The sequence below is a fragment of the Falco peregrinus genome, chromosome 7 (genome assembly GCF_023634155.1).
Source record: "Falco peregrinus isolate bFalPer1 chromosome 7, bFalPer1.pri, whole genome shotgun sequence".
Classification (NCBI taxonomy): Eukaryota; Metazoa; Chordata; class Aves; order Falconiformes; family Falconidae; genus Falco; species Falco peregrinus.
In genome coordinates, this window is record NC_073727.1 from 34,822,818 (window position 1) to 34,850,693 (window position 27,876).

Consider the following 27,876-nt stretch of genomic DNA (forward strand, 5'->3'; position numbering starts at 1 on the left):
AGCAAAAAAATATGCCTATGCATATAAGCAAGACCTGAAGTTATTCAACTAGACTGGCAGAATTGCCTGTCTTGATTTCATTTTAAAGCTTTCTGAACAGAAAAAGTAAAATTGAATGGAGCTCTTGAAGAGCCATTGCATTGCTGCAGGGACTTCAAAAGGCAAAGACAAAGACAATCCTCCTTCTTTCAGAACTTATGGGGCAGCTTTAAAACATTTTCTCTGCAACTACTACCCAGAAAACACAGTAACTGTATTGGCAGAGATGAAGTACGATACTGGGGAAAAGAAGAAAGGAGAGATGAAAAAATACAAAATTGGTTTCACATTTTTCTTGAGCTGAACAAAAAAGTTAGCATCCCCTTTTCCTAGCACCTAAATACTTGAGGAAAGCCTCTTCCCTTTCAAAGTGTCCAAGAGGAATATACAAAGTCACCTCATTTTTGAAACTCCAGGTAAAAAGAAGAATGTAAACAACAAAAATGATGAGTTAGTTCCAGGGATCTCTGTTTCTCATAAACCATCTGTGAACTGAGCTTGGTTATAAATCACCTTCTGTGGCAAACTCTGTTTATTAATCATGTCCAGTTAACGTGACCTGCACCAACAAATCACTTCCACAAGACCCCTGTGCACCCAGAATCTTTCTTTATGCTTCACAATTAATGTACTAGCAAAAAACCCTAAAAGCATCGATATTTTACAAACTTGAAAGGATATAAAAATATTTAAAATAATTTTTGTTTATACTGTCCCAAGGGATGAAATTACTATGGGCACTCATTCCCCACCCGCGGTGTGGCCCTGGCCCCAGGCAGGGTTAACCCCACCACTCCTGAGCTGGGCAGCCAACCACAGAGACTGGGTCTCTGCTCCCTCCATCCTGCAGTCTTCTCTCACGAGCTGCCAAAGGACTGTGACCGACACAAGTTCTGCTCTCCAAAGTGCCAGGAAAGCAGGAAGCTTGTCATCCATGACACCCTGCCATCTAAGGAGAAGAAAGCCAGCAGGGAGAGCAGAAGGATAATGCAACGCCTGCAACCATCCTCTAGAACAGCACAATTTGTCACCCAGCTCACAAGCTGAGTCCACCACAGTTATCAAATTAACTCCCCTCTACCCCATGTTATAGAAGAAGAGGTAAATGAGGTATCTATTTTTTAAGGCACATATCTTTTGTAAGGGTCAAGTCTCTCTGAAGACAAAATCAACCAAAAAATCAAAGGTTAATAGCATGAGAGTTAAATATTAGGAAAGTCTCTTCTCATAGTATTCTTTAAAAACACAGTAATTTTTGAATGTAATATAAAAGGTAAGGCAAAATTTTAAGCATATCACAATAAAACGTGACAGTTCTGAAAAATTTTCAAATACGCTAATTTGCATAAAATGTGCTTTCAAAATAAATGCTTTTTGGGCCCCTACATCTGAAAAGCTACAAAATGTGGCAATAAGAAACAGATACACACATTGTAGCCATCTGCATTTATACAATTACTTTTAGCTAAAGAAAAAATAGCAAATAACAGAAAATCTTTAGTCTCCAACGAGGTTCTATTTCTTATAGACATATATTTATTTATATATAATTTTTCACAAAGTATTTTTTAAAATAAAAGATGTGCCTCCTACCCACTTTGGAAAGGGGATCTGGCAGTATTTTTTGTGCAACATTATAGGCTAACAAGACACGGAGGAAGACAGTCATTTACCTCTGGGCCCTTTGTGATACCATCTGTTTAAACCCATTTACGGAACAACATAGAGGCTCCACAGCAGCACTGTTACTCTATGTACACATAATAGCATTCGGAAAGGACACCCAGCTGTAAGATGTGAACAAAGCAGCAAAAGTTAAATTTGCAACTTGTTAAGCAGGGTGTTCACTGGCTGCAAATGTGGTTTGGTATCACGCCATAAGTGACAAATTAAAGACTATGTACTCTGCTTATCCTTGCATTTTTACATATTACTAATCCTAGTTTCAATTATCTTATGTTTTCTGCACGTTTCTTATGTAATGGTGGGAATTCAATTACTGAGAGAGCCTTCTTGTGACCAGAGCTGACGGAATTCCTGCAATAACAATTTTTTTCCAGTCTTCGCATACAACGAAGTAGTAATAAAAGAGAGAAATAAATAGAGAGGAGTGAAAAACCTAGATGACAATATCCCTTCTCCCTGACAACTAAAATAAATTCTAAGCTATTCTGAAGTGTAATACAAATTTCAGAACCTGCTACGTAAGTCATCAGGATCATAAAGGCCAAACAGTTGCCTAAGACAGCCAGGTAAGCAGACAAAGTGTTGAAGTTAGCAGGTGAAGAGCTCCTCAGCTAATATTTTGCATGAAGAAATTACTTTTCAGGTCTGAAAATATTTTTTATGTTTTGTTTTGTTTTTTGTTTGGTTGGTTTTTACCTAAGAAACCATCACAGTACCTCCCTATTGACCAAGACAATCATAAACAGCCAAAGGAGGCACGTGCCAACAGATCTGCCTTTTCACCTCTCCCTAAAAATTCAGGCTCCCAGAGAGGTATGGCAGTCATGAACATGTTGTTCATACTTCAGTGCTATTCTGACTAGGCTGCAATACCAGCTAGAGATTTCCTTCTATACATCTCGTGGAGACACAGAGTCCTCTGACAGGTGCCAGCTGGACTGACAGCCCAAGTCACAAACCCAGCTCTTGGAATTCTGACTGACAACGAAGTCTTAGCTGCTCCCTGCCATGTTTCACTTAATTATCCTTGTTGCAAACCAAAACCAACCTGATTTTGCATATGGCAGTATAAGAAAAACAATTTAGCAGTCAAATAAAATAAATTTTATCATTAAAAAGTTGTCTATGCCGATTCTGACATATGCTCTCTCTAATCCTCATCTGCAGTAGGATTTCAAAAACAAGACTGTTTTGCTGGTGCTCAGTTAGGATCCTTCAGAAAAACTACAGTAACAAATCACATCTCCCAGTGAATCACTGAAGCACCGTCGATTCTACTGACTGGGATCTCAGCCATGAGGTTGATGGTGACACGGTATGCGCTTCACAGTGAGCCCGAGCCATCCAGCCCTGTCTTCCTCTGCATTTCTAGTTTGCAATTTGGTTTAAAACTCCAGGAGGCCATAAAGAATGCTAGAGATTATACAATAACACTTGACAGGGAAGATATGATTAGAATCATGTTTAAATTGTGATGACTATGGCATCCAGTGTCTTAAAGAAATGATTGACAGCCACATGTAGATTATACTTGAGTTAAGGAACACCTGTTTCCTGGGGGTGTGCGCTGATGGAGAGGCTGATCATAGTAAAATTCTGTTTGTAAAAGCAAAAGAGTATCAGACTAAGTTGTCTTCTTTGTTTGTGTTTTGTTTGTTTTTAAATCATGGATCTACTGCTATTAATTAAAATTATTTTTTTGACCATCGACAGCTCCAGGGATTAGAGGACTGGGTGCAAACAGACTTTTTCAAAAAGAAAATTGTATTCTTCAGTGTCAGGCTAAGGGACAGCATTTGAACATCTGTTCTACTCAATCACAGCTGCAGGCATGGTGATGCATTTTTTCCCACCTACATTGTAACATTCATTACGGCAGCAAGCCAGCTTGCAGCGGAAACACAACTGCAGCATGGAAGGAGTGAAGCTTCACTAAAACACATCATAACGTTTAGCGGAATGCATTCAGTCAATTCAGAATTTCAGTGTGCTACATTTATCTCTCCTATTAAGAAGCTGCTGAAAAATACCTGACTGCAATACACATAACTTTGGGAAAGGGAACAGGACCCTGTCTTCTGCATTCCCCTGGAGAATGCTCCTCACTCCCATTAAAGAATAAAACACCTGGTTCGTTTTAAGAATAAAACCCAGCTTTCCGGTTATGGTGAAGGACTTATTTCCTTGGCCTCTAGATGTTAGAAATTTAATGAAATCTCTTAGGTTTTAGAAATCAATTAAAGTGGAGTGGGAAGGTGGGAGACAGGAAGCCAGACATACACTTTTTTGAGAACATACTGAAACAATAGTTACTAATACTTTATCAAACTGTCCCTATCAAACTGTCTATTAACATTTAGTACATACATCCTTTTTGCCACCTTCATAGGCCACAGTGGCAAGCTCATGCCATAGAACTGAGGATGCTGTAAGGAAAACTGAGAGAATAAATGTGAGGGGTGCGGTGCAGATCTACTCCACAGCAAGTTACTCACTTGCCAGTACAGTGCAGAGGAACAAGAGCTCCCTGAGCTAGCTACCAGTAATCCTCTAGCCACATCCCATCACACTACCAGTTCACGGAAGAGAACCCCAGGAGAGAATCCCAGCATGTGAGACTGACCCCCGTCAGGGTCAGTGGCAGGACCCTGCTGCTGTCTACATGGATGTAGCTGCCCTGTGACAGCTGCTGTAAAGCAGATGTGCACCACTGTCAGCAGATCCCAGTGGTGTCTGGCAGGCGTGCTCTGGGCCAGCCTACGCGTCAGCCTCCTTGGGGGACCAAGCACAAACTGAAAGGATTTGGCATGGATTAGATGAGAGATGGGTATCACATTTCTCCAACATGGAGCTTTGAGCATGGCCAGCAGCAGGATGCCTGGAAGGCTTTAAAAGCACCTGCAAAGGTGTATAGTGAGGTTAAGCACCTGAATAACTTGGGAGCATTTTCAGATCACAGGTCTGGCTTCTACTGTATTAATTCAACAAACCCCCTATTTTAGGAATCCATGTCTTGTACTAAATGTAGTCCTGTACATTTTACCACTCTTCACACCCCAAAAAATCCAAAATTTTCTCCAGGGCAATCATTCAGAAACTAATGATATATGGGGGTACAATTTTATTTGTGAATATAAACCATTAATATCTCCTATAAAGGGGACAAATCTGGATTCTATGACGGAAGATAAATAAGTAATTAGATCGTATCAATCATAAGGGTAACTATGTGATAAGCATATATAAATGCTTATAGGTACGTGACTCATCCCCACAACATCCATGTCAAACATACATTCCTCTTAATGGAAACAGACTTAAATAATAGTTATTTTTTCTCTACTTTTTGGGCTCGGGTATATTACTTGACATCAGCTGAGCCACTGTAACTGACCTAATGTAGCACAGAATGAAATGCATTAGCTCGTATTTCTCTAAAATATCACAAGGCTAAGTGCATGAAAATGTTCTGATGCTCAGCAGCTAATTAACCACCAACTAGTCAACCCTGTCCCTGAATATTGCTGATGCAGCCACATCATTAAAACACAAATGGAAGAAAATAATATCACAGAATTTTTGCACTAACAAGTGAAGAGCAGGATGTGGACTAATCTTTGCAAACAGAATTAAATTATCTCTTGATGGAGAGCAAAAAGGGAAAGACCCCTTCAAGTTAACATAAATGAAACATTTTAATATGATTATGGGACATGCCAAATAAAATTTAATAGCTTGCTACATGATTTCTAGTAAGAAGCACTCTGAGAGGAAAAAGGTCAAATAGTTTGTATTCATCACTATTATTCTCCCATTTCCTCTGAGCTTCCAATTTTCCAATCATACATATATGCTATAGAATAGCTGATTTGAAGCACTGGAGAGGAAGAGTTATTTTCAAATCCACTTTCTGACAAACAACTCTCAAACTCTTATTTCAAAGACACTATGAGAAAGTAAAATGAAATCATAACGGACAGGAGGTGGTCCTTGGGACCCTAAATCAAACAGGACAGACAGCTGGATGATTCAGGTCATGACTACCATTAAAAAACCACAAAACAAAACCACAATAAAATAAACCAAAGATTATTTTCTTTTTAATTACAGATCTATTGGCAAGCTCAGTCCAGCTAAGAGAAACAGTAGCAATGTCAAATGAATATCGCTTGCAAATTAACAGCTCTATGAGCTGCGAGATGGCATATAATCAACTCTAAAACATCTTCTTGATTTTTTGTTAATTTTGGGTTTTGGGTTTTTGTTGTTTTGTTTTTTACCTGATAGGTGCACCTTTGGCCTGTGCCGGTCTCAAGAGTACAGTTATTGTAGTAGCAGTTTCATTGAGAGATGCATCAACTCCTTCGTAGTCCGGTAAAGTGGGAGCTGATTAATGTTTAGTGGGAAGGAAAAGAACGAGAAACAAATCAGTGAAAACATTCTGAATATTCATGAGATTGTGGCTGCTTGCAGTATAGTACAAACCCACAATCTTCATCAGCTACATGAGTCTGTCTGAATGATTTTCCAGTCAGGCACAATCTTTTACCAGAGCATCAATGGAACTTCAATAGAAATTGGTAACTCCACCCCTAACTGCTCCCCCTCAAATCATGATACCTATCAAGTTAAACAGGTTTATTCAAGAAGGACAGAAATAGAGGGAGGAGGTGACTGCCAAGAAACCCTAAGACTACAAAAACCCATTTTGGCTTTGCTTTTTCGACCTTACAACTATATTCACCATCTTGAAGACCCAACCTCTACTACCTCTATTCTTCCTCCTCTAACAATTTAAGAACCTTCCACATTTCCTTTTAAACATAATGAGAGACCTTGCCAATACTAATGATGGTGCAGGAAAATTAGGTTTGGATAGACATACATCTGTGGGCTAGAACTGGATAGGAGAGTCTATTCCCATGTCCATTCCTCCTTCCATTTCTAAAAATGGATGGCCAAGCTGCTCATTAATCAGTTTCTGAACAACAGTAGTTTTCAGCCCAGGGTATTAAGAAAATACAAAATCTAAGTCAAAACTATATGAAGTTCAGGAACTGATTCACTACTGGACTGGCTGTCAGGCCTTCATGGCAGCAATGTTTGTTGTGGGTTGGATGCCTGGTGGTGGCGATGGCTTCAACCACCCCACTTCAGTCTGCTGCCACAAACCTGTCACAGTCCTCACTGGCAATACTGTTGCTGACTTCAACTCTAGTGCAAGGAAAGAAAAAGGATTTTCTGTGATTCAGAAAATAGTAATTCCTGTTAATTACTAATCTTTAAGCTTGAAAACTATCTGTGTGGGATTTTTTTATATGTGGCTGTACCTTTATAAAATCATTAATGACGCCTGTATATTTCAAAATGTACTTTCACAATAAAGATGTTTCCTAGCAGGATGTCAATCATTTAAGTGGCAATAATTTTACAAGAATATATCAATTGAAGGACACTGTAAGATTCATCCTAGATCCTAGATGAATGCAAAAATTGCTCTTATTTCTGGAAATATTATTTTATAGAAATAATGTTCATTTAATGTTCATTTATAAATTACTGTTTACACCATATTCCACAGGATTACAGCAACCACTTGTAAGCTTGGTTAAAAGGAATAATTTCACTCCATTAAAATAAAGCTAGCATTTCCTGAAACATAGGCATTGCTTCGTACAAAGTATCAGTTATGCTGAGCAAAACTAGACAACAATTCAGCATAAAGCAAGATGAAAAAAACCCACAGAACACCAGGCGGAATTTCAGACACAAGAGGTGTCACAGCCTGCCTTTAAGCTATCCCAGTATTAACTGTGTTTTGCCAACTAAGAGACCCATACTGTGTATAGAAAGTGTGGTAGACTGGATTCTGGGTGAAATTCCCAGAATTTCTGGGTGGAAAAAGAGGACATATCTGAAGAAGCTTGAACACACTGTAGTCCTAAATAATCCGGACACGTTGAGGTACTTATTTCTCAAAATATTGAAATGTCCGGGGGGTAGACATACTAGCAAGATATTACATAGTTACACCTTTTTTTTCCTCCTGCAAAGAAGTTAGAAGACAAGAATGCAAGTACTACATCACCTTTATCCCTGAAAATTTATGAACTGGAATTTCTAGTGAAAGGACCTTAAATCAACCTGAGTAAAATATTAGACTTAAAAACAACCTCATATTTAGGCAAACAGAATGGGACATGTCGGTTGGGGGTTTTTGGCGGTTTGGTTGGTTTTTTTTGAAGGGGCTGCGGTATGAGCAGTGCTAGTGCTTATGTGCTGGAATGGAATTCAACCAATTGTTCCAGTTAACTATGACTACAGCGTTTCATTTGCTACATAATTCAAAGAGTTTTGCCTTGAATTCATGCATCTTTTGATTTATGTGCACATTTTTGAGAATGGGGTGAGGAGAATGTGTGAGTAGGTCTCCATAGAAATGGTAGGTGCATTCCAAATATACTTTTAACTTCCCTTTACAGGACAATTTAAGTTTCATTATGGCAGATAATAAGGAAAATAGCTTGCTTGGTGCTTTTTAAATTTCTAAATGACTGATTTCTTTGATCTCCGCCAAGCTCTGAAGTCGGCATGTCATAAAATCAGCAGCCTCTCTAGATATAGCATCAACTTATCTTCTGCTACCAACTGTATAAGCTACTATCTTATCTTTCAACATTAATACTGAAATTTAAGAAAATAAAAATACTAAAGCATTCCATTTGATGTTACTTTCTTCTAGAGTTTGCAGTGCATTATTAAGACAAATACTGTCAATCTTGGTGCATTGCAGTAAGTGAAGAAAGGCACAAGAAAGCAGACCTATATGAATCTGGCAAAAGAAATTCACACTTGCTCTCAACCACTCCAATTCTGTTACAGCTAAGTGATGTCACCTTGAGTAAGTCAGTTAATTTTCTGCATCTGCCTTTAGTAATCTGCAAAACAAATACAGTACTTAGTGACCTATAGAGTGCTGTAAGGCTTAATTAGTTAAGGTTTATACAGCACTTCAAAACCTTTTGATGAAAGTACAAGATTACACAAAACCAAACAGTTAACAACTACAGGTATGCAATTTCCACCTCATGCAAGGATTTACCCCTGAGTTTATGCTACTGTTTGGCAAATACACTCAAAAGCATTTTCAGTAATAGTTTCACAACATGATAGGATTTTTTTTTTTTTTGGGGGGGGGTGGGGTGTTCTTTCCCATTTCATGATTTTCCAAGTTTTAAAAAAAAAAAATTGAAAAAACATTCCTGCCCTTTTAATTTTTTGCAGTTGTTGTTTTGTTGGTTTTACCTGAGATGTTGGTTGTTACATTGATTGTGGTTGCTGGCCCAAACCCTTTAACAGTGCTTGCACGTATAAAGAACTGGTAAGTAGTACCAGGATGCAAGTGTGAGAAGACGTGGTGCGTGCTGTTCCACAGCTTCGACACGGTTTGTGGAGGCCCTGCGACTGGAACTGCAGGATCAAACGACCGTATACTGCTATAGCTGACCTGTGAAAACAATTATTTTTGTAACAATTGTTACAGGTTTTGGCACTAGGGTATTAGATTAGCTTGACTGGAAAGGAAACAAAAGACACATGCTCATCTAGTTACCCAGTTATCTTGGCGATACCATGAGGACTTGATGTGTATTACGGTATATATATATTATTATATATAATATATATATATTATTAAAAGGCTATTCAGGTGCTCTCCACCTCTCTTTCTTTGTGATTTTAGTTCACATATGGAAAACGTCACTATTCAATTTAAAGGTAGGGCTCCCCCACCATCCTCCCCATCTCCACCAAAACCATTTATTTTTAATTTGCTGTAATACATTACCCTCTCCTCTTCTAAAGTTCATATTCAAATGCTGTCCAAACCGAACTAATATATTTAAAGCCAGCAACGATATCTTAATGTACTGGGTTTGATTGGGGTGGAGTTAATTTTCTTCATAGCAGCTTGTATAGTGCTGTGTTTTATTAGATTTGTGATTAAAACACAAAAGCTCACACGTTTGCCCTTTCGATTCTCCCCCCATCCCACTGCAGGGGAGTGAGCAAGTCGCTGGGTGGGGCTCAGCTGCCCACCAGGGTTAACCCACACTATTTAAAGAACTTTTTTAGTGTTAACTAGATAAAAAATACTGGTTTCAGGGGTTTTGTTTGCTTAGTTGGTTTGTCTTTGTCCTATAATTCACTATAGCACACAAAATTATACCCTCTGTTCCTTTAAAAAAGGAGTGCTGGAGAGGGTGGCATTTGTTCCTAAATCAGCCTTTGTTTCCTGCCAACCTCCTGGGGAGGTCCCCAGAAAGCTCTTATATTAAATACATTTAAAACAGAATATGTATGGAGGTTTCCTTGAAGGGTGATATCTAAAGATCTGACAAAGCTAAAAAACACTGCTCCAAATTTAAATAACTGCCTTACTTTTCATGTAACCTCTACTTCCAACAAGGAAGATTTCATAGATCATGGCTGTCATGGCCTTGGAAGGGTGTATAGTAATGATGCAAGGTTTTTAAAACTAGCACCTCCCATGTGGACTGCAGTATTGTTATGCTCCTGCAGTATTGTTATACTCGCATGCCAAAGCCACTTGACAGGGCCAACCAGCCAACAACATACACATCACAATTATGATTTTTGATATCTAATCAATACACAAAACCTTGTGTGCTGTAAATGAAAGCAGCATATAATTGAATAGCTGCCTACAGAGGCTAAATATTCACCATCAACCACCCCTCTTGCCGTACTTCCCTTGCCCTACCCTATGCTTGTTACCTGCTTAATAATTACCTCATACTGAGTGATGATGCCATTTGGATCCACAGGTTCCTTCCAGTTGAGGAAGATCTTATCTTCAAAAGGAGTGCCTTTCACTGACTTGGCAGGTATAGGGCCTGGCACTACAAACAAAATAAAACTTTTAAAAATATGATATTCAAGAGACAGAAAAATTAAAGAAATGACAGAACAACCCATTAAAACCAAAAGGGAGCACCGGTCTACTTTTATTAATATTCATTTCCATGCAAAAGGCAGTAGTACAGAGTATGAAAAAGCACTTCAAAGTGTATTTTGTCATTCACAGTGCAAAGAGAGCATGAAGTTGAAACGTTACCCTCACATACGGTTTTCAAAACTTCATGCAAAGTCAAATTGTCTCATAATATAGCCAGGGGAAACAGTTCAAGCTAGACTCTGACTTCAGGGAACATCACTGAACTCTGTAATAAGCCTATCTTAGGACAAGGACTACATGGTTTTAAAATCCTTTTAAAACGAAAAATCAAAGGCAAGGAAGAGCCTCTGTTATACAGCATCTTCCAAACGAGATACATGCTTACAAAATAGTTTTCAGTCACCCCTTCTCATGATTTTTTGTTTCAAAATAAATCCTCATTTAAAGAGGGGGCTGGGCACAGAGCGAACACACCAGCTCAGCTGCCACTTCTTTCCGCCACCGACGTCTTGTTGCTGCAGAGGGATCAAAACTGCTCACTTCAAATCTTTCCAATAAGAGACATTTTCAGACTTTGAACTGAACCACACTGAGATGAACCTACTTTCTTATTTGAAATGGAACCAATATCCCTGGTGTAATAACAAGTCTGAAGCGCCACCTCAGGCCTCTCTACCTGAATGATTCACAGTACCTGGTAATCCCATCAACAGCAGGCAGGAGCGCTTAGTTATCTCCCATTTCAGCTTACAAGATATTTTTGCCTACATATACAGTTCCTTTTTAATCACAGCAGTTCACCTAGATGTGAACACGTACATGCTGAAAGAAGAGGATGAGGATAAGAGAGTGCCTGAAGAAACCCTAAATCCAAAGAAATACCCTCCTCCTTCAAAAAGCCAAAGTTGCCTAAATCTGCAGTCTCTCAAGCTGAAATGTTACTTCTACTTAATGTATTGACATTTATTTCTCTCCCTTCTTAATCAGCCCGTTTTCTTCAACGCAACTTTCTGTGAATCTCATGCATGACATTTCTTGGGTATTCATTACCAAAGCAGACTAAAGTTTTACAAAAAGTAAAAACAAATTAAAATCTGCTGGATCAAAGGAAGTGCCAGGCACTGTGCTAGCAGCACCAAGAAGTGAGTGGTTTGTCCCAACAGTGGGATATATTTCCATCTACATGGAAGCTATAAATGATGGTCTGACCCTTGGTACAAACAACACAATTTGGCACAATAAATTCATGGAGTCAAAAAAGCAAGTAAACAGACAGAGTTTCACAGAAACTGCTCATCCACCCTCAGGGGTCAGTATGGGACTGGTGCTGTTTAACATCTTTGTCGGTGACACAGACAGTGTGATTGAGTGCACCCTCAGCAAGTTTGCCAACAACACCAAGCTGCGTGGTGTGGTCAACACTGGAGGGAAGGGGTGCCATCAAGAGGGACCTTGACGGGCTTGAGAGGTGGGTCCACGTGAATCTCCTGAAGTTCAACAAAGCCAAGTGCAACGTCCTGCATGCGGGTCAGGGCAATCCCAAGCACAAATACAGGATGGGCAGAGAATGTACTGAGAGCAGCCTGAGGAGAAGGACTTGGGGGTGTTGGTGGACGAGAAGCTCAACATGACCCAGCAACATGTCCTTGCAAGCTCATAAAGCTAACTGTACCCTGGGCTGCATCAGAAGAAGCGTGACCAGCAGGCTGAGGGAGGTGATTTTTGCCCTATACTCCACTCTCATGATATCCCACCCGGAGTACTATGTCCAGGTACGGGGGGCTCAACACAAGAATGACACGGACCTGTCGGAGTGAGTCTAGAGGAGGACCATAAAGATGACCATTGGGCTGAGCCCCTCTCCTATGAAGAGAGAGTTGGCGTTGTTCAGCCTGGAGAAGAGAAGGCTCCAGGGAGACCTTATAGCAGCCTTCTAGTACCTAAAGGGGACCTAAAGAAGCAGCAGAGGAACTTTTTACAAGGGCCTGTAGTGATAGGACAAGGGGGAATGGTTTTAAACTGAAAGAGGGTAGATTTAGATTAGATATTAGGAAGAAATTCTTTCCTGTGAGGGCAGTGAGGCACTGGCGTAGGCTGCCCAGAGGAGCTGTGGATGCCCCATCCCTGGCAGTGTTCCAGGCCAGGCTGGATGGGGCTGTGAGCAACCTGGTCTAGTGGAAGGTGTCCCTGCCCATGGCAGGTGGGTTGGAACTAAATGATCTTTAAGGTCCCTTCCAACCCCAACCATTCTATGATCTGTCAAACATAGACTTAGGAGAAGTTAACTAAAATCACAGACTGCTGCTTTGCTAAAGTGTCCCAATACAGAGTGGGCAATGGATTAAGGCTGACAAATCATGACAGCCCGTGTGATGTTCAAGGCACTGAGAGACTTGCTGTAGGCAACACTTTGTTTTTCATGGGAATGCTCTGCTGTTTTTCTTCTTTGCATCTCAAATGAGGTTTGAATATACCCCTATGCACACATTTTCCCTGTAAAACACATACATCTTTGTGTGTATGCAAGTGAATGTACATGTATTTGCAGAGAACAGAGGAATGCACCAAAGCAGGTACACAGAATATGACACCTGACATTAAAGCATATTAAAACATGCAAGGTAAGAAGAAAACAGACACAATTACTCAAAAACCTGTGAAATACTTTTTATGTGGTGCTTTTAAAAAACGTGTTTCATATTCAATTGCAGCTGGGTGCAGGGCTCTACTTTTGAGGGTTGCATAAAACCTACATTTTCTGTTAAAATACCCAAGTGGGAGAAGCCTCTAGGCTCATCATGTTGCATGACTGTGTTTTCTTCTGCAATATAAAATTTGTTGCTTGTGGCAGCAGCAGCTGTGTTAAACTGACTAAACTACATGAACCCAGTTAGTTTCATGCTTCTCTTCCCACTGGCATGGGAAGGGCACAAGAGCAGAAGCTCGCAAAGCTATGAGGGGCTTGCTGGGAATCCCAGTAAAAATAAGGTCAGAAAGTAAAGGAGAGCATCTATAAAAAGACAACAGTAATTCCCACAAATCTCACCCACTCCCAGAAATTCACCAAAAATGAAGCCTGGGCTCAGCTTAAAGTATTTGAGAGCTGAACTGGAATAACAACAAAGAAACAAATAAAAGTTCAAATGCCTAGAAAAAGGAAAATAAATTAATTGTAGTTTGAAGGATATGTTTTGAAATTATTTTTTCCCATTTGACAGTTCAACCGCAGTAAAAATGTCTTCTAATTCCATAGTTTTAGCAAATGGGCAAAGGGAAACAAGGAAAGAGAAAAGCAGAAGCAAAGGAATTAAAGAACAGATTATCTGTGAGCAGGCCCATGGATTCATCAGTCAGGTTATTCAAAATAATGCCTAAACATCCTCATTTCTGTTTTTATGTCTTTTTTCCAGGTCACTATTAGTTACAAACAGAAATTTTAAAAGAGATGAAATTAGTAAAAAAAAACCCCAACCAAACAAAACCCCAACAACAAAAGAACAAACAGCAAAGTAAACTGTTGATAACACTACTTTGAAGACTCAAACTGCATCTCTCCATGTAGACAGCCGTTGCTGTCTATTCCCTACAACTCCCAGCAGGACTCTAAGGACTTAAGAAATACCTTAAATGTCCTCTTTCCAAAGCAGTGTTCAGAGTCTTCCCTTTTACACAATATTTAGCAAGGACACAGGTGGAAAACAGCCAGGTAAGCATCATCCTTGTGTTCAATAACGGCTTTTGGAAACCTCATGAACAGCCCCAAAGGCTTTCTTCAGGGTTATGTGCACATCTCCAGAAGCCTCATTGCTCACCACAGTGACTCTCTGCTGTCTTCTCAACTCCCATTGTTCCTATGTGAGCTCTCAGTCTCCCCACTGGATTGATGGACAGTCTACACTCAATCAAAACACTCAAGACTATTACAAGCGTATATTAAGGTAAAGTATGTTATTTAAGATTCTCTATCAATGGCCAAGTATTTGAATAATTCAAAAAGCGTAAGTAGCTGCTAGAGGGGTTGGACTCAGACCTTTTGGCCTCTGCATCCTCTCCTTAGAAAGATTCTGGTCCCATTGATTTTCCTTCCATCTGCTGGCCTTGTGAAGTGTGACCCCACCATCCCTCAGTGATGATAACAGTAAACAGTCTTTCTTTCACATGCACTATTCTACGCTAAAGTTCCAACAAGTCAAGATTTACACTTATCTGCAGAAGTGAAATCATTTAGGTGGGTTTTACTGTATGGGTTTCAGAAGAGATTTTGAACTTCAAGGGGGAAAAAAAAGAAATTTTCCTATAAAAAAGTATACAAACATAAACCACACATGTATTTAAAAGTAACATAAAACAAATTTGAAGGGAATTTCAGCAAGGTTTTAGTGTGGAAACATCACAAACTCTTCTTTCATGATTTACACGCATCTTCAGAGCCCTTTTAATGAAGCTATATATTCATATAGTGAATAGCTGATAACCTTTTCTTCCACATACGTGTGGAATAGTGGACTTCTATAAATGCTGTGCCTAACAAAAGTACAAACCGTCAATCTGACATCAGACCAATTCATTTTAGAGCAATATTTGCATTAAATTATACCACAGTCACAAATAAATTGTTATTCACAAATAGTGTCACTTAAACCTTGTTCTGCGCTAACTTAATGGGAAATTTATATTACAATACATTACTACTGGAAGAACAATGTATTAACTGACACCAACCACTATAAAAATGAATTTATATTGCTTCAGTTTTCCTGCTACAAAATAATGAAAGTGCATGTAAACAGAGTATTTTTTTTTATTATGTGAAAGCCGTGCACAGTATTCTTATCCTATATAGGTAAAGGCTATGTGCAGATATATGCAGTTCTACTGGGAAGAATTCCTTTGTGGTACTCAAAGTAAAATGTATCAGCAGCAAACTTACACCCTTTGTCCAAAGGCAGATGCTCATTTTCAGGAGATGGTGACAGTCAATCTCTTCTACTGTTTAAACGTTACAATCAATTAAAATGGCCCACCTTGCCATTGGCTTTTCCTGAGGGATCTACCTTTTTCACTTTATGCTTTGTTACAACTCAAGACTAAGGCTTAAATAGAAGGAAATTTCATATAATAAAAAAGGAAAGAAAATATCAGAAGTGCTATTACTAGTCTTTACCATAAAGGGTATTTATACCAAAGGTGGTGACAAAACCAATTTCTTTGGCAATTGCTCAAGTTGGACCATTTGCAGCCAGGAACAAAATGTTTTTGAGTGGTACTGTGAAGAAAACCGATTGCATGCTAACAGTCTCTTTTGACACAGGTGTTCCCCAGGGTGGGCGCTGCGGGAGGTGGCAGGGCTGCTGCCAGGCTGGGTCCTGTGCCCCAGGCAAAAGCCCTGCACAGGTCTGCGTGTCCCCCTGGCCACTGCTGCACTGCACAGGCGCTGACCCGCTCGTGCCTGTGAAGGTCCCCGTACCTTCCAGCCTGTATAAAATTACTAACATAACAAACAAATGCGTACAATCAAGCTATTAAGCAAGCTGACAGAGGCTAATAAGTCTCAGCAGCGGCAGCAATCACTGTAGATATTGGTGCGAATATAAAGTGGGGTTAAATCCACGAGTTCTGGATTTGCTGAATTTGGGGGCTCAGGCACCTAACACTGGTATTTTGTTTAAAGCCTTTTTTACACCAAATGCTGACTTTAGTACTCCTCATTTGTGGGATTTCAAAATGTTTCTCCATGTCAGGATGAAATAACCTCACGTACTCACATACATTTACACCGTTCTAAAAATATGCAAATCAATATTCGAAGAGAGGTTTCAGCTACTGCATGTCTTGGGAATAGTGGAAACTCATGGGGGCCCACATGTAAACCCTCATTCCACGGCAAACTGCTGAAATAGCCACTAATTCTGGCCTATTTGCAGGGATCATTATGTCCAAACACACTGTTTCAACAAAGAATGTCATATGCAATATCACTTTTCAGCTCTAAAGCTTCTAACATAGAGACTGAAAGGGAATCAAAGTAGAAAGTTGTTTCAGCCAGGGTGAATAATTCTGCATTTCAGGGCCAATTTTTCCTGCTTATCTTGCGGCATGAACTTTTCTCCCTATTAACATAAAATCTAGCTTGTATTTCTAATCTCTGCAATACCTTAAAACATCTTACTTCATTTGTCATTTGTTCAGTGTAAGCTTAAAATAGATCTCTGCTAATAATTTCAATTTTTTTCTTACTTTCTCACAAACTAACTTTTCTGATGTCTTTAACAAAAAGTGCTCACATGCCTTTCTGCAACCACTTTTTCTCTCACTCGATGATATGCTGATAGCAAATCTTACCTAGCATCTAAAAAAAAGAATTGGGATTATTTTCACAAGCTGAATGACAAATAGGTTTTTCAAGGCTCCTTTTATCAATGACAGTAGGTCAGTTATAATAATTTTCAGTTCACTGCCACTAAAGACATAAAAATTCCTCCCTTATTTGACTATATTAACACTAAATTTTGCTGCTGCTCATGACACATAGGTCACTAGTCTCACATTCTAGAGTAAGGACTGAGGTCAACCCCTTTAGCAGCAGCATTTATGGGCAACTTCAAATTGAAACTTTTATCTTAATCATGGGTTTCTCTTTATTAACTGTAACCATTTTCCTGACAGGATTAGTATACCTGGTTCACTTGACATCTACGCATGTGTCACTTAGCTACAGCAGTTACATATTTTTTGAGACAGTTTGACATTTCAGGCAATCTTTGCAGCCCTCCTTTGCTGCATTGGACATAGTGCCTGCTCATCTTGCTGCATGCTCCCAGGTGGGCTATTTTTGTTACTTTAAAAATGCTACTAGAAGAGTTTTATGTGTATGATTTTCAGAGCTCCTTGAAGCATTGTTTGTTTGTTTCCTTTGATGAAGCATATTTTCTACCTTTTCTTCCACCTCCCAGTACTCTCCTAGAGTGCCAGAAAAACTTGAAAAAGCACAAAGGAAAAAACGGTTCTCATTGCAAATAACAAGGGAGGGGTGTGTATGTGTAAAGGCAACTAACAGAACATACTACTATCCATCACAGAAAAACACTAAATGTCAATTATTTCCATAAAATCCTCTCTTGTGAAGTTGGTGGAAGATATTTCCTCTTCACACATTTAGTCAGTACACAAAGTATTTAACTTTTGATTTTTTATATTTTTTTTTTGGTGCTCTAATAACTTTTCCCCTTCCTCGGCTGTTCTGCAGAGTGGTAAGCCTAAGCCTGCTGAAGTTTTCCCAGGAGCATAAGTAATGATGGTTGGACAGTTGGTGCCTCAACCCTGCCTTGTAGCTCTAGGTATCTCTGCATGGAGCTGAGTGAGCCACTCTCTCTGAAGATCAGGGGATCTCATTTGTGCCCAGTGAGCATGTCCTTTGGCTCAGACCAAAGCTTTGGTATACTTTTAGCCCCAAAATGGGTACTTATCCTATTCCAAGTAATCTCTTTAATTATTTGTTTGCCTGCAGTTAGCTGACACACTCACTTACTAGTTACAAAATCACTGAACACTTTGAGCTTCGTGATTTGCTTTCTCTGGGCACTCAGAAGAGCTTTCTTCCAAACCTTAATAACGGTGTGGTCTCTCCCCAAAGTGCATAATGGAGTTTCATCTATAAAACACAAAGTCCCTTGTTTTCATCTTCTTTTTGCTCACCTTGTTTAAGAGCATATTGCTCAAGGGCTTTATTTTTATGTGGAATACAGCTTTATCCAAATTATTAATTCCATCTACCCAAGTTAAATAGAAATACTTAAACCACCAAGTATTCAGATCTAGCTCTGGTCAAAAAAGAGGCTATTTTCCGACTGTTTAATATTCCTGGGCTTTGCTTTCTTGCAGGTACTGAATTACAAGCTATTAAAACCTTCATTTGTTAGTTATGGCTCCAAAGGACTGAAGCATAGCTTCTTGAACCTTACCCCGTTCCTCTACTAATTGTTTCTTCAGTTAATTCTGCTCCTGGTACCATACATGGCTCAGTTAGCTCTTTGGCAGGTCTGGCCATTTCTGGAAGACCCCAATCCATTTGTGCAGCCTTACGTAAGTGTGAGCCTTTGTGAAAGGCAACCAGAAGTCCTCACCGTCTCAAACTAGAGCCTCACAGAAGTCTGACTTCCTCTGCATTTAGGGAATCCCAGAAGTTCAAAAATGTGTAAAGCTCCTGGCAGAAGGTTGGAGGTGAGACTATAGAAGTAGAGCAGTGAAGAGAAAGATTAAAACAAAACAGCAACAAAAGGGAAGAAAGGGACAGAGTGCTGGAAGCATGAGGAAGATGGATAAAGTGAGGAAGATGAGGGCACAATGGCAGAGAGGAAGAGAAACAAAAAAATGTGGGGTAGACACCTCTAACTCCAACAGTCTATGAAGTTTTTACTTGATTAGCGGATCCTTGTAAGAAAGGATGGTATTGGAAAGAATACTGCACTACAGAAAAGCTATCAAAAAGTCAGTATCTGCTGTCATCTGGAGTTTTCAAAGTTTCTATTTATGAAAAGTGCACAGTTTCCGTTAACCATGTGATTAGTGGCTATTTCCAATTAATGTTATTTTCAAAAATGTAGGAAAATACTGCAATCTGTCTATTTTTCATCTCCTAAATGAATCACTGATAACACTCCCACAACGTAATTAATATGCTTATTCCACAAAACCTGCAAAAATCATGAAGATAAGGAGGCTACATCTGACCACACGTGCAATGCGGAGCACAGGATCACGTATCTTAGTGCAGCTCTCATCCTGAGTTCCTGCTTTAGGTTGCGAACCATGTACACTAAAACAGTTTCATCAGATTCTTGGTCACTCGGACATGAGACTAAACTAGCATCATACACATAAGCAGTCAACTACAGAATGACAGCTCAAGGAAAGCCATAGGTGTGAATGCACCTTGGTCCTCCAAGATGGCTGAAAGCCCTCAGTATTGCACATTGCCTGCATGCCCTGTATTTTGGAATACACGACAAAACGGACCTAGACTTTAAAGTAAATCAGTAGCGTATAATTAAAAACCCATCAGTATCACTGAATGGATCTCACAAGAGGCTATTTTCAGGGCACAAGCACTGCTACCAGTAATGTGTCTAAATATAGGTACTTTTAAAAAAGTATTAATGCCTCCTTAAAAACAACATCTGCTTGACATAGTTTGCTTAGCAACTTTTGTTCACTGGATGAGGCTTCTTCTACACTATTGTACCTCTGACACTAAAGCTGAGTCTAAACAAGTTCACTGAGAGTACACTGGTGTGCCACCCTGAGACCAAAACCTATGTTGTGTGCATCATTTTCCAAGAATGATCTTCAACAAAACCAGAAGACAAAATTTATGCACTTGACTTGGCTCCTGACAAGCACTGCTATAGTGACCAGCCACCATCCCTGCATCCCCACATCTAACTAGGTAACAGCTATCAGAAACCATAACATTTCTTGAAAACTCAGTTAAAAAGGAAAAGAAATGCATTCTCCACGTACATAACAATATTACTAATATTTTTTTAACCTCAGGGAAAAAAGAGCAATCACAAATATTTCTAATATAAACACAGATACAGAAATAATTAATCATGGATTATATTTATATGTTTTTTAAAAAGTAATGCTAAAATTTGAAGTGCATGAAATATTGTAATTCTGTATGTTAATAAATCTTCACACGATGCATCTATGTTTCTATAGTTTCCTACAGCTCCTTGTATTCTACCTATTTAATACTGTTCTCCTTTATTGCAAGAGTAAGCATATTCCTTTTCTACTTCTTGTACAATTGAAAATACATGAAAAAAAAAAGTGCCTCTAGATTCTGATCTTCACTGCTATCCATATATAAAGCTATACTCCCCAATCCTTTATTTCACAGGTAAACAAACCATTTTACCTTTTTCTGTATCTACAGTCTTACATTAATCCAAGTAGTACTCTTTTTATTTTTGGTTACCTATAGCTGTATCTATTTTCACTTTGTTGTTGTCAATATTTTCATGAAATCTAAATATAAGGAAAGGAGACTAAAATGTCTCTTTACTACCACATTTTAAATACTATTAGGGAAAAATACCTATTTTAATCTCTTTCATACCAAGATTCATAACCTAACCACTGAACGTCACCTTAACACATCTACATCTATTATTTATTTCTTCCCAAGTTAAGTTCAACTGTCTTGTCAATGAAACTTCATCAAAAGCATTTTAAAGAAGGATCATAGAATATCGTGAGTTGGAAAGGACCCATAAGGATGATCAAGTCCAATGCCCAACTTGTCAAAATAATTCTTCAGTCTGACGGGTGGCTTTCACATAATTAACAGATACTATCTACTATAACTTGCAACATAAGTTATTGGGCAAATGTACTTGCCAAGGAGGTTTTAAACCTTGAATAGAGTCTTTAAGCACTGAACTTGGTATTTACATATAATTAACAGTACTGAATTAATTTTCAAATACTACACCTGATACTGTGAAGAAGCCTTCACCTAACATCACCATGTATTTCTCATCACCTGCATTAGCACATTTTTGGGATGACTGAGAAGCCACCCTCCTTTTTCTTGCAAGAGAGAGATTCAGTTTGATTTGTGCTACACGGACAGTTTTGGCTGTATGTGCAGGGTGACAGCTATAATGCTACTATAGCTACCATTTTGGGGGTAATTAATACATGAATAGAAGAGAACTTCCATCCTTTGGGACATACACATATTGTACCACACAAAGTCACTTCCTTCCACCTGTCTACACTGCACTTGGATGTAATTTCCGTAACAGCATTTATGCATACCGTCTTCATCTGTCTGGATAATGGTCTCCTCACTCTCCTTCCTCCCTTCTGGGTTGGTTAGGATCATTTTGAGGCTGACATTTGTGTAGGGAGGCAAGTGATCCACGACATGCTGGGGTGCTTTGGGATCCATGTCCAAGCAGTCCGCCTTGCTCTCATTGTGTCCGCAGAAGTAGTGGTAGCATATAGTGACATTGAAAGTATGGCAACGAGTGATGTTGTAACCCAGAGACTCCCAATCCACAGCAATGTGTCTGGCCTGGATCTCAGCAATCTTCAGTGTTTTCGGTGTTCTCATAGGTTCTAGAAAACAGAGTATAATAAAGAAAAACATCATTAACATTCTTCATTCTTGCACTGAACCATAGCTGGTAGATAATACCTCCAGGAACCTGAAAGTAAAGGAGGCACCCAACAAAGACAGACTTATTACTAGAAGTATCATCATTTGTGCAGGTACCCTACAGGGAAAAAAACCACCAGTCTCTGTTTTTTTACTTCATTCTTCTCTCTGGTTTCTCTCTTTGCAGATTTCAATCAGTGATTAAGACTTCACAACAGTGAGAAAAAGAATTGTTAATTAACAGTTCAGTGATTCAAAGCAATTGAGAATACAGCCAGCAGATGCAAGAAGAGTGACCAAAAGGCCACCCAGCTGTCACCGCTGGCTTCCCTTCCTAATTCCCTCCCGCCCCCGCCCCCCCTTTTTTTTACCTGCATAAATTAGATAATACATCATAGTGGTAAAGAGTCAACATTCACTACACTATGATTTATCATGCCACCAAGCAATGCTGTATACTAATTACCTTACAAAGCTAGCATTTACAAAAATGATGCAGATATTAATGTTTATTATTTTAGTAATGAAGCTATTCATTCAAGCAAACCCCCTTTGAAATAGTACAACAAGAGCTTTTGGATATTCCCATTGTATCCTACTTCTTTTGGATCCCCAAAACTTTGCCTGGACATTGCTCTGCATGGGTAATCTGTGACCTGCTACCCAAGCTCAGCTGCTCTCCACATATGCATATCCACCAGCACAGTACGTGATGCTCCCCAAGCTGTCATCAATCTTTCATTGTCTCTCTAGTGCATTCATTCCTCATGCAAGACTAACTTTTATTGTTGAACTTAATTAAAATGATTACACAATGAAAATCATGACCATGACTATATATACTAGAGTTTCACTGGAAATATACCAAGGGGATCTTTATACCCTGCTAATACATCCTTCTTCACCAGAGAAAATAAAGTCTGCTGTAGGTACAGCTTCAGCTTTGTGTCCTTGCGGATGTAAGTTCAAAACAATTGAGATTATGCAAGGAAGTGAAATATAGGATTTCTCTTTCTGAGCATAACAGTTCTTTGTAACTTGCATTTATGAAATGATGAGTCCCAACCAGGCTAACACTCAGCCAAAAGCACAGATGGTATATTGAAATAAGGAAATGTGAATCAGTGTAATCTATTCAGCACGCAGTTTGCCAGACAAACTGCAAACAGTTAGTTTCAAACATCAAAACAACCAAATTCTAAATATAACATAAAGGTATTCCTAGTAACATGATGAGTGTTAAGGATTAAACATTGTGCCTATTTGTTGCCATGACCTATACTTCCCTTTCTGGATTTTGAACAGCCACGTTCCCTTTGCCCTAAAGTACTGATTTATCATATATATGGCAAAAAATACAAATGAATAAGTAGACTTCCTGGGCAGTAGCTTTCTGAACATATTGTATACTGTGACAATAGAGATCTGAAGCTGAAATGTAGCATTGAAAAGGTTCTTGAGACTTAAGAGACTTGAAGAGAAGGAGGAAAAAAAGGGGTTTTATAGCGTAAACAATGGCTGGTGCTTTAGCAAGTACAGACAGGTGTGAGGCAGTCAAAAAAAAAAAAGTAGCAACACAGTAGATTTACTGAAGGAGCTGGTAAGAGTCTTCAAAGAATCAGTATTTCCTTGGCTGTGTGTGTGTGTGTGTCGCAAAGGAAGAGGCCTGCTAAAAGAGAAAAAATATACATAATATCAGCCTTTTTCTCACATGGGTGACAGTGAAAACACGTACTCTGATTTAGAGTTTGAGGCCTAAAAGAGTAAACATATCTTTCACCAAGGAAGTTTTGTATTATAGGCTTAATTTTAGTTCTAAAATGGAACGCTGCTTCTCATTTTAATAATTTTGTCTTTATTCTACTAATCCAGGTTGTGCCTTCAACCACCCACATCAGAGATGGAACTCAAACCTGAATTTAAAATTTATTGGAGTCTCTAAAACAAACACAACATAAAAACATAAACACAGACACGTTGTCTGGCCATGAAGGTTGAAACAATTAATGTCTGAAGCTGACTAATCAGTAACAGAAAATGCACTGCATTTGCATCTTGCTTCTTTCATGGCAAGACTTAAACTGCATTCACACTATGCTGTATGGCACTTTCAAAAGAGAAGAAAAAAAAGCGTTGTTAATCTTAAAGAAAAATTATTTTACAATTCTATGCAAATTTTACAAATGTGTCACAGTATCAGAGGAGATACTGAAAAGCATCCTTTATTCACCTGTCAAAAAGAAAAGAATGAAAGACAGAGTGTGATCTCGCTTTCTCACAACTATTCCCTTCTTTGGCAGAAATTAAACAACTTCTGCAATATTGAGATGGTAATTAAAGTCTGCAGAGTCTCTCAACAGCTTTGGCAAATGCTGCCAACTGTCCCCACTGCTCCTAAAATGATGCTTTAAAAACACAATTTTACTCTCGCTTCTGGGCGACATTCATCTCAGCGATCTCTAGAGGTAAAGACCAATTGTTTTAAACTACCACACCACAAAGCCTCCATCTGTAACACCTCAGTAGAAAACAATCTTCAAATAATTATTTTTCTCAGATACAACACTATTGAATTTTTGAGTAGGCTTCCCAAAATTCTCATCATCTTATTAAGAATAACTTTGTTCTCAATGGGGGCAAAAAGAAGTGTTCATCTGCCATTTTTCCCTTTCCCCATCACACTTCAGGGTTTGCATTTCATTAAAACATTTCCTTAATCCTACTGGGATTTAATTTCAGTTTATGCATTCTCTTCTGATCTTTGCATACTTTTTCAGTACTGCTAACCCCAGTTCATCGATTCGCATGTTGTCTTCCCAGTTGTTGTCTTCCCACCTTTTCTCTTTCAGTTACAGCTAGAACTTTTATCCAAAATACATGGACATTAAAGCCCATGACTTCTCAACTCTTAGTTGAATTACTCATGGCCAAACTGACATCCTATGTCAGAGGGAGCAAATAAGGCACTTTCAAAATATCTATTCATTCCTTAACACATGAGCTGGAGTTTCAATAATAATTGCAGAAAGCACTTAATATTTTCCAAATATTAATCTACCAATTACCAATGTGAGACAGGTAAGTGGTGTTAAACTACTTCTGTGAGGAGAAAAAGACACAAAAAGTTTAACAGCTTGTTCAGAGCTACAGGGTGATTTACTGCCAGGGCCACAAGAACACCAAGTGGTAAGCAGCGACCAGGTCACTGGTGCTCTGGCCACCAGACAGCATCAGCTAGCAGCAGCAATTCAGAGAGTTCTTTTATACTATTTGCCAACGCCTCCACCAAAATGCTAACTCTACTTTTCAGCTTCAGTTCTTTTTTGAAAGACTTTTTTGCAGGTTTTCTTAGAAAATGTTTGAAAAAAGCATAACAGTGCCCAGACGCTAAGTGAATATCTGAGCATAAGGACAAGTTGTTTGAAAAACAATAGTGTGGCTTATTCATTTAAAAAGATTTCTTGGTTGAGAGCTTCAAGTTTGAGTGAAACAGTGTGATTTTTGCATTAAATCTTGTATTTAAAGCTAAAATTTTGGGGAGGAGGTATTCATAATTTATTTTTTTAAGCCTTTTTCTTGAGTGGAAAATATATTTAAGACTGCAGGAGTTTCCTTGTGGTGATAGCAGAAAGTACCCAGGGCTTCTGCTTTTGCACAAAATTCAATACCCTGTGACAGTATCAAGCTCTTAAATGTGAACATCCTGACTGGCAGAGTCACATCATTCAACAGAAATACAAGTCATATGGCGGATTTGGGGGTGGTGGCAGCAAGGTTGACCTTTAGCTACTCCTGAGCCCGTCTGCTGATGGTAGGCTCCCTTCTCCCAGACCCTTTCTGCCCATGGGCTGTTGCTACAACATCCACTCCATTCCCACTTCTGCTTATGGCCACCGGCTTTTCTCTCTGCCTTTTGCTCTCAATGCTTGGCAATACCAAGCTCTGTTATCTTCCTTCTCCTCACCCTCCCTTTATCTCTTGGCAAACGAATAATTCCAAGCACTTGCTGACACAAATCCATCATCTGATCTGACTGCTTTTTACTCTTCACTGAACCAATTAAAACCAGAGGCACAGGGAAAATAACAAAAGAACAGAAAAAATCAGAATAATGAGAGGTGTCTACACTTATGCAGATTATGAAGGCCTCATTCTTTATCTAGAAACTGCATTAAGTAAAAGAATTACATGCACATTCACTCGCAACAGTTTATGGATCAAGAAGATTTAACCTAACTTTATGGGATAAAATAAAGAATAGCTTTAGTAATTCTCCAAAGGTTAATAATCTAGGGATAGATGGCAAAAGAGACAGAACCTGTTGACCCCATACCACCTCCCAACTGCAGGATGATTTAGTAAGACACTCCAGATAACAGATAAAATGAAGCTCAATTTCTTTATTGCTTGATAAGCAACATGTGATATGACAGCTGAATATAGAGCCTCTTTGTAGAGATTATCTTCACTTACACAGAGATGGCAGTGAAAACAAGTCTTCCCATTTGCAGAAGCAGCAAGGTGAGAGAATGCACTTCCTCAGAACCTATTCTTAATGATAATAGGTATGTCAGAAACAAACAGCTGTCCTGAAACTGTGACAAAATATCCCATAGGAGGCAGCTAGTAAGGCATAACAAGTCCTTTGCTTTTGCTGCCTGTATTGGGTCTGGCTGAGCCCCACCGCTGCCCTCACAGTGCTGCACTTGCATTGGCATCTGGAAAGGTGGTGATAACACCCCGGGGGTTTGGCTCCTGCTGAGCAGAGCTCACAGCATCACGGCTGTCTGTAAAACCTTCCTCCTCACCAGCAGCCTGGGGGTGGCAAGGTCTTGGGAAGGGACAGAGCCAGGACAGCTGACCCAAAGCAACCAAAGGGATATTCGATACCATGATGCCTGCTCAGATATTAAACCTAAGAGAAGGAAGGAGGAAGCGGGGCATTAATTATTTATGACAATTGTTTTCTAGAGCAACCGCTACGCATACTGAAGCCCGGCCTCCTGGGAAGCAGCTGAACATCGCCTGCTGATGAGGAGTAGAGAACATCTTTTGTTTTCCTTCACTTCTGCATGCATGGCTTTTGCTATCACTTCATTAAACTGCCTTTACCTTGACCCACAAGTTTGGGGTTTTTACATCTTATTTTCTGCGCCCTAATGCCCCCCACCCCTTCTGCTGAGGAGCGGAGCAATACAGAGGCTTGGTGGGGACCTGGCATCCAGCCAAGGTCAACCCATCACACTGCTTTTCCTTAGATATCCTAAACGTTGATTGCAGGACAGAGTTTCATTTCCATTTTCATTTCCAGGTAAAACCTGATAGGGGAGGGAGAATTGCATCTTCTGATCAGCAGACAGAACACACATTGATTCACACAAAATGGAAAACAATCAGAGAAACTTTAAAGCACAAACATTACCGATAAAGAGAGTGCTTCTTGAACACCACCATATACTGTCTACTGTTTCTATATACAGTTCTTTAATCGGAGTAGACTTTTGGACCCTTCCCCACCACACCCTTGAACTCTTAGTATGGCATTACACTGAGGAGATTACTTCAAATTTCTGCTTTAACCACGCTGACTGAAATTCATATCAAGTTTAAGAGTGACCCAGGTTGCCTCCATTGGTGACAGAAGGTGAAAACTAACTGGACTTGGAGGGTGAGATAAGGCATAAATTTGCATAAGGTTTTGGGAACTGCAGAGAGATGCTGGGTTTATATTACATAAACCCTCTGATATACAAAAGCAAATGTATATTAAAGAAGTAGAGTAAATTTGGTTTAAGATAGTAATGCTGTAATTTAAAACAGTGTTTCTCGCAGAGGCTCCTTTAATTATCTTACCCTAACATTTTAAAACAAAAGACATGGGGGGGGGGGGGGAAAGTCCTCATTTTTCTGCTAATATTCTCAGTCTGAACAGCCACTGGAATTCCCCAGACTTTACTTCTATGAGAACATGAACCTCTCTGTCATGTGGCTTTTCCTGACCTTT

The 27,876-nt window shown here is 39.3% G+C and overlaps 1 protein-coding gene across 7 annotated transcripts in view; it reads right to left on the reverse strand.

Moving 5' to 3' along the window:
- Positions 1 to 27,876, reverse strand: part of PTPRK (protein tyrosine phosphatase receptor type K) — a 412,034-nt gene that overhangs the window by 72,489 nt on the left and 311,669 nt on the right. For all 7 annotated transcript variants that reach the window (XM_055810498.1, XM_055810497.1, XM_055810504.1 and 4 more), the window contains exons 8-11: positions 21,530 to 21,832; positions 10,537 to 10,646; positions 9,031 to 9,232; positions 6,006 to 6,111 (exon numbers count right to left, since the gene is read on the reverse strand). In XM_055810498.1, the coding sequence (XP_055666473.1) occupies positions 6,006 to 6,111; positions 9,031 to 9,232; positions 10,537 to 10,646; positions 21,530 to 21,832 (721 nt within the window). The remainder of the gene's footprint in view (positions 1 to 6,005; positions 6,112 to 9,030; positions 9,233 to 10,536; positions 10,647 to 21,529; positions 21,833 to 27,876) is intronic.